Genomic DNA, 14,388 nt, shown 5'->3' with positions numbered 1-14,388 from the left:
AAATTTACATATTTAATTAATTATAATTAAATTACTTCCCACGCTATTCCCCTATAAACCCACAACCTGCTACAGAATTAAATTACGCAAAAATTAAAAAACATAAATTTCATTAATTAAAATAAATAATAACATAAATACACACTTTTCACACATATAATAACATAAAAAACACTATAAAAAATTAGATAATATTACAAATTCGATAATTTTAATAACCTATATTATATACTTCGATATTTTGACTTTCTATATTTTTAACATTCTTTATTACATTACTTACCTTAAAAAGGATATTTTTGCTGACTATATTCTGTCCATTCGATATTTTGTCCATTCTATATTTTGAAGTCGATATTATGTCCATTCGAAATTTTGTAGTCGATATTTTGACTGTTTACCAATGGATGCTAGGGGAGAATTCAGCAAGCATCACTGACTATTGTTAAAATGTACAGTCAAGTGACAAATTCTCATTACTTTCACATGCTTTTCAACAGAATGATCTGTATGTCCTCTCAAGTGTGATGTGTAATTTCCCAGGTTTGGTCTGCTAAATTACCAGTGGCTGCAGGCCCTGGTGTTTGCTGTTGAAGGGATAAATAGAGACCCTGACATCTTGCCCAATATTACCCTCGGCTTCCATATCTATGACTCCTGCTTAACAAGGCAACGGGCTGTGGAAGGAACATTCTCGGCACTAACAGGGTTATGGAGGCCAGTTCCAAACTACAAGTGTCATCGGAATCATGACATCGCAGGAATGGTTGGAGATGGTGGATCATCGTGTTCCATTGCCATGGCCAGAGTCTTGGGTCTTTATAGGCTCCCCCAGGTATGAATAAATTGGGATCTGTTACAGAAGGTTTATATCACATCAATACAATTGATGGGACACCAATGAGTGATGTGTGAGATTGAAACAAATTGGAGAACCTATGATATGACAATACACATGTCACTGATGTCAGGGATTGAAGACAAGGCTAGATGGTGAAGAAATACAAAACTGAATGATACATGAACCAAAGGAGCTATCTACCTAAAGCCTAGGAAATATTATAGGATAAGTAGAGACACAAAACTCTCCTAAAATGCTGCCATTGGGATGCTGCCAGTGGGACTTTACAAAAGCCCATGTCAAGATATATGAAAAAGACACAGACCTTTACTTTAAAGAAGCACAATTACAGGCCCAATCTTTTATTACCAGATCATATGAATCATTCATGTGAAGAACAACATTTTAAACAAAGCACTCTCTGCCTCACAGACAGGTCACCAAGGAGTCCATGACCATGTAGAGGAACAAGGCCAAAGGGTTAGTTCCTTTATAAGATCATGGGTCTCCAAGTTGACTTGCAATATCCTTGTGATGTATTCGAAGGAGTACTGTATTCCGTATAATACATGGTTACACCATCACCCTTCCTGCAAACTACGTACAACCTTTTGTGCTGCTCTTTCAAATGAAAGAGATAGGATATTTGTAAATATAAATACAATATAAATCTTTAGTAAAAAGTCAAACATCCCAAAAAGCAGTGAGTTATTTGTTGTAAAAAAAGATATTAGAATTAGTTTAATTCAAGTATGTTTTCTAAACAAAAACACTGTAGCTCAGAATGTGTAGAAACGAAGAGATGTTCTGCTTTCCTAAAATTTCCTAGAGAAACATGTTGCCATAAAATCCTCCTTTCTGCTTATCATTGCTCAGCTAGAGAAACTGTAGAGAAGAAGGAAACATGTTTCATTTTTGTTTTAGAAACTGAAATTGTACATATGCTCTGTGAACTGCCTTTCCTCTTGGCTATGGCAGAAGGTAATGACATGTAAGACCTCGACTGTAATAAGTCATAACAGTTGAGGGGTTATGTCATTTATTTATTACAGGCTACTATGTGTCTTATAAGTCACCTGTAATAAGGAGATTAGAGACATGCCTTTATACAGCGATTGCAGGATTCCATGCATTATAGTCAAATAAGGTAGGCTTTTACTGATTAAATTTTTGTTGTCAGGGAACTACCTCTCAAGGCTTCAATACAACCACAATTTGCAAGGTATGGAAGGAGCTACAAAAGTGTAATTTACTGTGTCACAAGTAAACGCCACTGTGATGTAAATCGAAATGGGTTGAATCCATATATTAGGATATTCATATAATATGGGGAACAACCTTTACAACGCAACTTTTACAACATACTACCATTACAGCAAAACTTTTACCACGCAAGATCCATTACATCGCATGCCATTACAATGCAATCATTACAACGCATGACACTACAACGCATACCACTACAACGCATGTCATTACAACGCAGTCATTACAACGCATACTATTACAGCGCATACCATCACAACTCATGGTACCCTTACACTATCCAACACTTACCCTACTGTTGCACCCCCTGGAGATAGAATAGTCATTTTTACCCCTACACTATCCAACACGTACCCTACTGTTGCACTCTCTGGAGTTAGAATAGTAATTTTTACCCCTACACTATCCAATACTTACCATACATGAAATGTAATGGTATACGTTGTAATGGTATGCATTGTAAAGGTAGTATGCGTTGTAATGGAATGCGTTGCAAAGGTAGTTTTTACAAATTCGTTGTAATGGCATGCATTGTAATGGAATGCGTTGTAATGGATGTTACATTGTAAAAAATGCGTTGTAAAGGTATGCATTGTAAAAGTATGCGCCCATATAATATACATATCCTCAATTAAATTAACTTTATTACCTCATGGGCTTTTCAAATGTGTTACGGTTTTTCAGTCCGTAGCCTGAATTTGTAAATTTTGATACCTCTGTACCAAACATTTGACTTAAAGTCCAGACTCCTTGTCACCAACTTATTAAAAACCTTTGGCTCTTAAAAATGGTCCCTCGATGGTCCAAACAGTTACTGGGGATGTTAATATAAAATGTTGAGCAAACTATTGCAATAAACTGAAAAGATGCTCCAAAATACTGTTAAGTGCTCTGTAATTGTTGATATTTGTTAAAACATCTTGACTGATAGTCCGAAAGAGCAAACACTATAAAAGAGAACAGTGAATTCACCTGGTAATGTGTCTGGGATTCAAGGTTGTGCAAGGCTGCAAAAGCTGATGTTATTACTATAAATTTTCCAACATGAAAACAAAAGTATTTTTTCCCTGGAGGTGGGATTTTAGCCTGTAACAAACATGGAGCATCTTCATCTGTGTTTTCTACATTTTTGCTTCTTGTCATCTATGAAATTCCCATTTTTGAAAATCGTCTTTTACTCTTAAAAACAAATCTTCTTAACTATGATGCTCTACCACACAGCCCCTCTATTTTTTTATAATCACACAGAAAATTAGCAACTAGGGTCCCAGTGTACTAATAGTAGTTCCCAATACACCATACAGAAATGTCACACCTAATAATCTGTTAGCTGTCAATCATGTTTTTTCTTTATGTTACTCTACTACTAATGACCCAAAGCATAAATGTTTTTTTTTTTGCAGGAGGGTCCAAATCATCCTACCCCATGAGTATTAATTAGACAAGACCCTATATGAGACCACTATGAGCATCTAAAAACAGAAAGATGGAGGCCGGTGGCAGAGATCAGACATGTGTACCTGCGTTTTTTGGCTCAATCCTTTTACATTTCATTAGACACATATATATTTATATTTGGGAACAATCCAGCCTGAACTCCCAAACCAGGTCCTCCCTGGGCCGGAAACAAGCATCCTGGGACCAGTTTCGGGGTAACACCCCACATCAGCCAGGCTAGCTTGAATCCAGTGGCATGGTGAACAAGAGACCCACATCTGGGCATACACTGCCAACTCAGGGCAAACAAAGCAAACGCAAGGAGATAATGGACGGAGCACTGAACTTTTCAGACACTCACCCCCAATTGCAGATCTTGGGTTGATTTCATCATCGTTCTTTAGCCCACCTCATCACCCCAGTTCAGACCCAGCCATATGCATATCTGTCTTGACCCTGTGCCTCATGGGTGCAGTCCACCCCGAGCATGAACCCAGTGCCAAAGTGAGAACTTCAGACATATGTGCCACTGAATCATAGGCTACTTGCACCTGAACCCGATGAGACTCCACTGTGTGTCAACTAATGTATCTATCACTCCTAAACAAGACTACCACTCCGCCAAATTTTAAATAGCACAGAAAGTAGCAAAAATACCCTTTGAGTACATCATAACTGAATGAAATAGCAGGTACACTGGACTATGAGTCAAATTAAACTTTCTATTATAATGACCTATTTGAGTATAGAGAGTATAAAGAGTGAGATAAGGGCTACAATAAACAGCATTTTTTGTCAGCATGGAGCTCCTTAAGATCAGTGCAGAGAGTTTTGAGAACCACTTAATGTATGATGTAGGATAGAGTCAGGCGTTCCTCTTGGTCTACAACTTTGCCATTTCTCATCTTTCTCTGAATCTTGCTTTCACAGATCAGTTACTTTTCATCAAGTCCCCTACTGAGTGACCGGAACCAATTCCCTTCATTCTTTCGGACCATCCCTAGTGATGACTTCCAGTCGCGTGGGTTGGCACAGATGCTGATTCACTTTGGTTGGACATGGGTAGGCCTGGTGGCTGAAGACAATGACTATGGCCAACAGGGTATTCAAATATTACATGAAGAACTGATCAAGGCTGGGGCTTGTGTTGCCTTTTCCGAGCGCATTATCATCAGCAGGGCTGACAAGAACGCTTTCCACATCGTTCGTATGATTAAGAAGTCCTCCGCCATTGCAATTGTTTTCTTTGCCAGTGACCCTGGGCTGGCCCCTGTTCTTGATGAAATTGTAAGACAGAGAGTGACTGATAAGATTTGGATTGCAAGTGAATCATGGTCCACATCCCTTTTGATATCTGCAGAGAAGTATTCAGAAATCCTCACTGGTACTATTGGATTTGCAATCCATAAAAAGGAGATGACAGGGTTTGAAGAGCACCTCAGCAATTTGCACCCTTCACGATTACCAAATGATACCCTTATTAGAACTTTTTGGGAAAAAGCATTTGGATGCACATGGTCAATTGAAGAAAGCATTGACTCATTGAAAAATGAAGCCTACCAATGCACAGGAGCAGAAAAACTGGATGATCTTAAGACTAGTTACTATGATGTCGACAACCTAGGAGGTGCATACAATGTCTACAATGCTGCATATGCCATTGCTTTGTCTTTAAATAACCTTGCAACCTGCAGGCATAGGCAAGGTCCTTTCCATCTGGGAAGTTGTGCAGACATCATGAATTTCCAGCCATGGCAGGTAGGCATTTTGAATCATATACATTTTAGAGGTTTTTGTTTTACTGACATTGTATGCTAGGCCATAATTTTACCCTTAATAGTTTATGCTGTGGAGTTTAAGGAAAGACAGGCAAGGACCTTTTCACTAAGAATGCTGCACAACCACAAATTTGGATGTTGACTTTCCCTGGTCTCTGACATTAGCCATTAGGAAAGGGCCATGGCATCTCTCACACACTCAGCAGAACTTTTTTTCAATTAATTTTCATTTTTGCCCAATGGCCATTTGAAGCCTATGCATATTCTTCAAAAGTAACTATTGTAACATAAATGTGTTATGCACTTTACTACCAAGTCAGCAGATGTTGAATATAATTCTTACACCATGCCACAGATATTTTATGCCACTGTTCAGGAACCTTCCCTTGGATTGTGGACATCACAAAACCATATACATGGCAACATCTTTAGCTCTGGAAGGATGAAAGCATTCAAAGTGTTGATCAAAAATTTGAAGCCAACATATGTTCCCAGACTTGCTTAAAGAATTTAAACAAAACCAAAACAGGGAGAAAGGACCCATTAGTCACTGAGTGCACACCATGTTTGCAGGCATGCTATCAGGGGACATTCCCTTTTGGTGAAAATATAACTTCACTCTGTGAATTACAGTGAAAACAAATACTGGCAAAGCTAATCTGCCTTGCTTTGCCAATATTGAGTGAGGGATGCAATCTGCTTTGCCAGTGTCTGACTGCCCATGTTGAAAGTAAAGACACCAATAAAAAAACGTAGCAAGATGGTAACCCCACACTGTGTGATGCAATATGGGTTGCGTCTTCATGTGTGGAACGTTGTTGTGGCAGTGGTCATCTTGAAAGTATAGAAAATGATATTTTCAGTGTCTTTTGTACTTTTAACATGGCTGGCTGCTGCTGTTGCTTTAATCAACCTGCAGACCATAGGAGTGGATCAGTATAGCCAGTGGCATGATGCACACGTTGAATGACGTGGCACTCAGGGATCCTCCCTGAGTCCCACATTATTCAACTTGTACATCACACCACTGACTATACTGATCTGTGGGCCAGATGTATGACTGTTTTTTTGCAGTCGCAGAGGGGTTTCAGACCCCTTTGCGACCACAAAAAACGAGTTGGCCATGTACTTTTCCCATTTTGCAAGTCTCAAATAACTTGCAACTTGCAAAATAGAAATAGCGAGTCGCTATTAGGAAGGGGCGTTTCGAGTGCGTCCCTTCCTAATAGCGTGTCCTCCAGGTATGTATGACTCGTTTGCAACCACAATTGCGGTCACAAAACAGTCACAGTTTACCATCCTCCATGAGTCCCACATTAGTCAACTTTTTCATCACACCACTAGCTATACTGATCCGCTCCTATGGTCTGCAGATTTTGCAGTATGCCCACGACACACAGATCATTGTATCCATCTCTAAAGATATGGGAGCCACAGCATCCAACTTCAGCAAATGCATGAAGCCGGTGGCTGCATGGATGAGCATGAGCTGCCTCAAGTTGAACAGTATTGATGTTTGAAACTCACGCATCTGTATGGAACCATAAATGGTGGCTCAACAGCTTGGAGGCACTGCCCAACCCTACCAATTCAGAGAAAAATTAAGGAGTCATGCTGGATGTTGACCACTCCTTGGATCTTCAGGTAAATCATACAATGTCGTCCTGCTTCTGGATTTTTAGAATCCTGCGATAGATTATCCCTATTATTCCATCCCATGCATGGAAAGAGGTGGACCTGGCATTGATCACATCTAGGATTGCCTTGCACGCTGTATCTGAAAACCAACAAGACAATTCTTGCCAAATTACAACTGATGCAAAATGGAGTGGCCAGACTGACTCTAGGCATCCCTAAATGAATGTCAGTCTCTGAAGGACTGCAAGAACTACACTGGCTCCCTGTACAGATATGGATCACTTTTAAGGGCATGTCAAAGTCATGGGTATTGTTCACAAAGTCCTTTCCAGTGAAGACCAGGAGGAATAAATTTCATGTTTGAGTGGTATTCTCCAAGTAGACTTCTTCGATCGGCTAGTCACTATTTATAGGTCACCCCAAGAGTGCGAAGGAAGAGATGGGGAGGCAGAGCTTTTTTGTTAGCGGTGGCCAAGCTCTGGAACACCCTACCCCCTGCCCCCATCTGACCAGTATGGAGAGCATATGCCATTTAGGAAGTCCTTGAAAAGCTTGCTTTTTCCTTATGATTGACCCTGTCATCTTGTCAAGATCAGATATTCTGAAGGGATTGGCAAGAAGCGACTTGACTCCCGTTGGGCAATAGAATCTGCCACCATGGGGGGAGGGGCAAGCCTAGATAGTGCAATGCAATGCAACAACATTCATGGCATCACCAAAGCTGCCATCTGGCACCTGGTGTGTCACAGAGAAACATTGAGATGAGGGCTAGGATAAAAGAACGTCCCAGGAATCATCTAGGCTGCCACATGGTGCCTGGCATTCCAAAAAGGAGAATTGGGAGGCATGGCGGTATGGGTTAGATGGGGTAATGGCAGCACATTCAGATAATCAAGACAGGCACTCCAATGTTGTGCCCAAGAAGTTGTGAAAAAAACATAATTTCCACAACTTCAGCATTGGAAGGCTACACCCTACCCAATCAAAAGGACCGCCAAGCAAGTTAGGAGCCAAGGGAGGGACAAGCACATAATTTGGAGAAAAGTCACCAACAAAAAGCAATCAACTGAGATTGATAACGGCTGACTCTGTAAAGTACTATATACTATTCTGTCTAGGACAGATAGCTGGAAAATTGTAAAATACATTTTACTATCTCCTGTACAACTCTTCCACCATAAGTACTACTTGCTCGCCTACTTAGTGAAGGGCAAGATCAAATGCTGCATCCTATATACAGTACCTTCACTACAATGTACAAATGTCATGTTATCAGGGTACTGGACGCAAGGCATAATCTAAGTAGATGCCCAGTGTGTTGTATAAACAGGAGGTGGCAACTGGCAATGCTGTGTTGGCAGTAAAGGTAGGAGCAGGGTTAGAAACATAGTCAAAGATGATGCCTTGTGTCTTATAATTAAAGGCCACTGTCTATCCCATTGCTGGCAAAGATCAATGTACATAAAACATTGCAAAACCCATGAAATTCAAAGAACATGTTTTTGGTGGAGATATGTTATTGATCCCTACTAAGATAATATACTAACACAAGTTTAAAATGTAGTAAGAAATCTCATCAAAACCATACAGAGCAACCAAGATGGTGGAGTCGCCCAGGGGACCCGAGTACTGCGAAAGGCACTAAGGCTATGGAAGGTCAGCTCCGGTCAGAAGGAGAAATACTTGAACCTGGTACACCGAATGAAGAGCGATTCCATTCGGTTAATGACGAGACAGGCACATCCTCTGAGAGTGAAGGTACAGAAACAGTATTGACCGGGTCAGATGAGAACTCTGCTATAACTGGGGAATCGAACTCAGAGCAGGATCAGCCATACTCACAGTCTTCCTCTGGGGACACAACTCAGCGGCATGTTTTGACTCCGAAGAGGAAATCCCACAGGAGTCGTACGGGACGTAAGCTGCGGAGTCCGGTGAGTCCGTCACAGCTGGAGATGGCAAAAAAACTGGTGTGGGACTACTCAGCCACGTCCAATGTATACCGGGAGGATGAGGGGGCACAAGGTGGGCACTCCAGACGGCAAACTCTAGCTCAACCTCAAGCTCAGGCTCAGGCTCAAAACCCTACAATGGATCTACTATATACAACGCTGAAACAAATGCAGGGTGAGGCAAGGTCAGAGTCCAAGAGATCGAAACAGATTAATAAAAAGATCGAGGGCACTCTTAGCAAGATGAACAAACTATATGCTGAAATGGCGGGTCGGTGACGGAGGTGGAGGAGAGAAAAGGGAAACTTGAGGGTGAGGTGTCCCATTGGCAAGAGTTTAGAGCCGCACAGGAAAAAATTAATGAGGATACACAGTGGAAACTCGAGGACTTTGAGGGCCGAGGAGCAGGACCCCAGAGCATTTATCGTTACCCTTCTGAAGGAGGCATTTCCCGAGATCACTGGTTAGAACTGGGAGGTCAAGGTCCAGGGGGCACATAGGTTTCCCTTGGTCCAAAAGAGGACATATGGTGCCTCCCGAAATGAGAAACCAAGAGCCTTGCTGATCTTTGTGGGGAATTATCTGGCCAGGCAAGAAATTATGGACAAGGCTAGACCACAAGACAAACGCTCCTTCAAAAGAACAACCTTTTTTGCAAGACCTGACTTCTGCCATGTGACGGTAGAAAGGAGATGGAGGCTAAGGCAGTTAATCGATCCCATTCAGAAGATAGGTTGTGAAGCTTATCTCTTGTTTCCAGCCAGGCTGAAAGTTATACTGAACGGACGGACTAGAATGTTTTTCTCTGAAATTAAAGCACAGGGTTATTTGACGGAGTTAAAGGAAAAGAAAAATTGTGAGGAGGCTGGGACACTTGCTACTAAATGATTAAATGATTAAATGTCTAAATGATTAATTTCACCAGGCAGTGTATTATCACTAGCTTTAGCGTTAGCGTCAGGTTGTTCGCCTGGGTGAATGAATGGGGTATTATTGATATGTAGTCGGAGATAAGACAGATTTAACTTACCGGTTAGACACAAGGCTCAACATATTGGGGTACCTGATACATGCATGGTGGTTTGTGGGGTTTGGTTGTTTAAGTTGGTTATTGGAACTCTGGCATTAAGGGAGAAAGGGGGGAGCGACACTCTAGGGGCTAGGAGGCAGTCATACTTAGGTCAGAATTTACCTATTTGCCTGTATGGGGGGCGTGGGGGGGGAGGGAGGGGGAAGGGGCACAGGACAGGACAGAATACAGGGAAAAGAACCAGGTCACATCAAAACGATGAAACTATCCAAAAGGAACTCAGGATACATGTAAGGGAAACAAGGGCTACATTCACGTTTAAAGAGTTAATTTTGGCAAATAAATCAGTCGAAAACTTAAAGGCAAAGATAAAGGCATTGGCAGTAAGGGTGGTACAGAGGGTGGTACAGAGGGTGAAAAAGGAAAAAAAATCTCTTTGGGTCAAGAGGTTCAGAAATAATAAAGACTTAGGATGAGCTCAAAAGTTAAGGTGCTAACAATGAATGTATGTGGGTTGAATGATAGGCTGAAAAGACAAAAAGTAGCCCTATTAATGAAAAACACTCAGGCAGAATGTATATGTTTACAAGAGACCCATATAGAAGACAATAAGCCTTTTTTGTTAGAACAACTGGGGCTGCATGTGCTTGCATATTCAAAACAGGGGGCAAAGGTCAGGGGGGTAGCCATTCTAACTAAACTATTTAATATTAGTACCAGGAAGAAACTAGAAGATCCCTGGGGTAGGTGGGCCCTGATTGAGTGCTTGATTGGAGAGGACTGGGTTACACTCGCGTCCGTTTATCGGTCAACAGAGGGTGACCCTGAAATATTCGAGTGTCTTGATATAAAACTGGCTACCTGGGCACCAAGAGTGATCCTCGTAGGAGATTTTAACAGCGATGGGGCATCAGGTTTGGGACTGAGCACTAGGGGCGTATATCAAGGGAGGAAAAAGAGGGTGTGCAGAGCAATCCTAAGTATGGCCAGTAACAACGCCTTGATGGATGTCTGGGAAGAGCTTAAAGCGGGCGAGGACGGCTTTACCTACTACTCGGTCCCCCATAGGAAGTGCGTCCGCCTGGATTACTTTTTCACCTCCGGGTTACCTTTAAATGCCCTTACGATAGCAAGGCTACCCCGTATTTTGTCTGACCATAACCCACTATTACTGACAATAATGGGTAGTGGGCTTAAAAGACAGGCTAAATCATGGACATTTGAAAGAGAACTCTTGACGGATACAGACTATATTACACACATGCACGCTTGGATAAAGGGCTTCTGGGATATCAACAGAGGGAGCACTAATCCAGGAAATGATTGGGATACATTTAAAGCTGGGGTGCGAGGTGAAACATTGAGCTTTAGCCTAGCTAAGCAGAAAAAGGAGAAAGCCAAGGTAGATCAGGCAAACAGCGACCTGATGAACGCAGAGCAGAGACTTGAACAGGCTATTGCAGAGGGGCTGGAGCTGGAACAATACTTAATGGAGGTCATGGTGGCTAAAGCGGATGCAGAGGAGAACATAGCAGTAAAATCAGCTAAGATATATAATGATAAGAGAGAGCAATCCTACGAACATAGCGAAAGGGTAGGGCGGACACTTGCAGCACTCACGAGGCAGAGGTTGGCAAAAGGCGAAATTAAGGAGATAAGAGATAGTGGGGGCAACATGGTTTCAGATAGGGAAGGTATCCTCGAGCTCTTTAGGGAGTTTTATAGCAAGCTTTATGAGGAGGAGCAGGATAGGGATCCTGCCGATATTCATAGGTATCTGCAAGAACTTCCAAGTAACGTTCTACAGGATACAGATAAGGACTCTCTCGAGATGTGTTTAGAGGTAGAAGAAATAAAGGAAGCTATGCTCAGCCTGCCTTCTGGCAAAGCTGCCGGACCGGACCTGATACCCGGGGAATTTTATAAAGTATTTTATGCATCAATCATCTCAGATCTAGTCAGGACACTTAGAGAGGCACAGATAGGGCATTCTATACCAGCCAGTTGGGCAGGGGCAGACATTGTTATAATCCGTAAAAAAGGGAAACCTGCTGCAGAGCCCGGGTCATACCGCCCTATTACACTGATTAATGCTGATGTAAGAATCTTTTCTAAAGCATTAGCGAACAGACTCGCTAGGGTAATAGTACAACTAGTAAGCATTAACCAGCATGGATTTATTCCACAAGGAGGAACTACACTTCATGTTAGAAAGATGATCACGCTATTTGATGTACAAGGGGTGAAGGCGAAACCAATAGCAGCTATGTTATTAGACGCCGAAAAGGCCTTCGACCGCGTGGCGTGGGAATTTCTGTGGGCAGTGTTAAGGAAAGGGAGAATTGGTAAATTTGAAGCAAAATGGATGGATACGTTAGGGACTACAGAGGGGATTTTTGAGAAATCATTGCATTAGGGACAGGAGGTGCTCCGCTCTTCATCATTGCAAGCCCAACACTATAAGACCTGTATAAGCTATACTACACCCCTGCCAGAATTGCACAGTGGGGGGCACACAAGGGATAACATGCCCAAGATGCGATAGCCAGGAGGGAGATATAGTGCATATGTTTAGTGAATGTCCCAACGTGCTCCCCCTGATAAAAGAAATTGAAGGGTTTCTAGACAGATCGCTGAATTGTAAGTTAACGATGTCACACGAAGTAATATTGATGGGATTGGATGGGACTGGAGAGCAATCACAGTTGGAGAACTTTGTGTTTGTAGCCATGGCAGTATTCCGTTTATGCATAGCTTCGGCATGGCGAGATAAGCTTCCCCCTATTATGCAGCAATTGTTGGCTAGGCTTTTGTATATATATAACATGGAAAAAGCATTATATGCAAGGAAAGGGAAGAAGGGCAGAGCCCTTGGTCTTCAAATATGGAAACCAATAACAGATTGGAAGAATAGGGTGGCGGGAAACATAGAACCGCCGTAGGGATGCTAGGCGGGTCTCTAACGTAAATTAGGAATATTAAACACGCTGTATCTATGGGGATATGTTTATGTTTATTTGATCCTCATTCACGTTTTTTTGGGGGGTTTTTTTGCCTGCTGTTCTGATTGCTTTGATTGATGCTCTTGTTTACCCTTTATATTATGTTAGGCCAAAGCATTGAAACCTGAGATACAGAAATGTCCTAAAAGGTTGAAAATGGACTGTATTCTTTGTTTTTCTTCTGTCCTGTGCAGGGGGGGGGGGATTAAGGGGAATAAATGTTGTAAAATCTTTGAATAAAAAGTTTAAAAAAAAAAAGAAATCTCATCAAAACACAGTAAAAGAGACAATAAAATCTAACTTTCTAACAAATATGTAAATGTGTAAGTAAGTATTTCAGGCTTCACATAGTCCCACGAGGTATCTCATAGATGCCATCACAACTATCAAAGTAGTAATTTCAAACTAAGGACGAAGGGCCAGATGTAGGTAGTTCATATTTACCGACTCTTAAATACCGAATTTTACCGATTCGGTATTTAAGAGTCAGTAAATATGAAGGGAGGAGATGTAGGTATTACAGATTCTGTAAATACCAAATCGTTAAGATTCGGTATTTACCGAATCTGTAAATACTGAATCGGTATTGCCCATTGATTCCTATGGGCCTTAAAGCCCATAGGAATCAATGGGCAATACCGATTCTGTAATTACAGAATCAGTAAATACCGAATTTTGCAAGGGTGCAGGGGGTGTCACTTTGACACCCTCTGGCACCCCAAAAATAGGCATGTGCGCCATGTGGCACACAGACATGCCCTAAGGGCATGTCTGTCTGTCACATGGCTAGGTGTGCATGCACACATGTGTATGCACACCTGAATTCGGTATTTTAACACCCAATTGGATTGGGTGGTAAAATACCGAATTTGTAGGGCCTTTGGGTCTCAGAAGAGTCCCACCTACATCTGGGAATTACCGAATCGGTAAAAATACTGATTCGGTATTTTACAGATTCTGTAAATTTACCGATTCGGTAAATTTACAGATTCTGTAAAATCTGGCCCCCTACATCTCAAGATGCCAAATACTGGTCGGAAACGGACGAATTTGGCCGTTTCCGACCGGTATTTGCCACCTACATCGGGCCCCAAATGTTTATTTTGCACATACTTGCATGCTTTTTCAACCGCCAATGGCCATTTCATCAGGTTGAGAACACCAACAGAAAAACAATACTTACTCAAAAAATATCACTCATATGCTTAGTTGGATTTGTAATCTATAAAGTACATACAATAAAACAACATCATCTAATTTGCGATGCCATTTACCAAATAAATAATAAACAATTCATAGCAAAAAGCAGAAAAGGTGGTGAAATATGGTGCAAAAGATTAGATGGAGCTGTAGCAGTTTAGTTGCACTGGTCAATCATAGTATGACAAATTGGAACAAGGTCTGAAGGCCCTCATGCTGTGAAAAATGTGAGAATATATTATGA

General features: G+C 41.6%; 1 protein-coding gene across 1 annotated transcript in view; it reads left to right on the top strand.

The window, feature by feature from the left end:
- Positions 1-14,388, top strand: part of LOC147678476 (vomeronasal type-2 receptor 1-like) — a 55,137-nt gene that overhangs the window by 29,103 nt on the left and 11,646 nt on the right. Inside the window, exons 2-3 of the mRNA XM_086945654.1 lie at positions 544-835; positions 4,475-5,302. Of these exons, the coding sequence (XP_086801780.1) occupies positions 544-835; positions 4,475-5,302 (1,120 nt within the window). The remainder of the gene's footprint in view (positions 1-543; positions 836-4,474; positions 5,303-14,388) is intronic.

This window comes from Lissotriton vulgaris, chromosome 12 (assembly GCF_964263255.1).
Source record: "Lissotriton vulgaris chromosome 12, aLisVul1.2, whole genome shotgun sequence".
In the NCBI taxonomy this organism is placed as follows: Eukaryota; Metazoa; Chordata; class Amphibia; order Caudata; family Salamandridae; genus Lissotriton; species Lissotriton vulgaris.
Note: the sequence above shows the minus strand (reverse complement) of the source record. Positions and strands in the feature narration are given on the sequence as shown.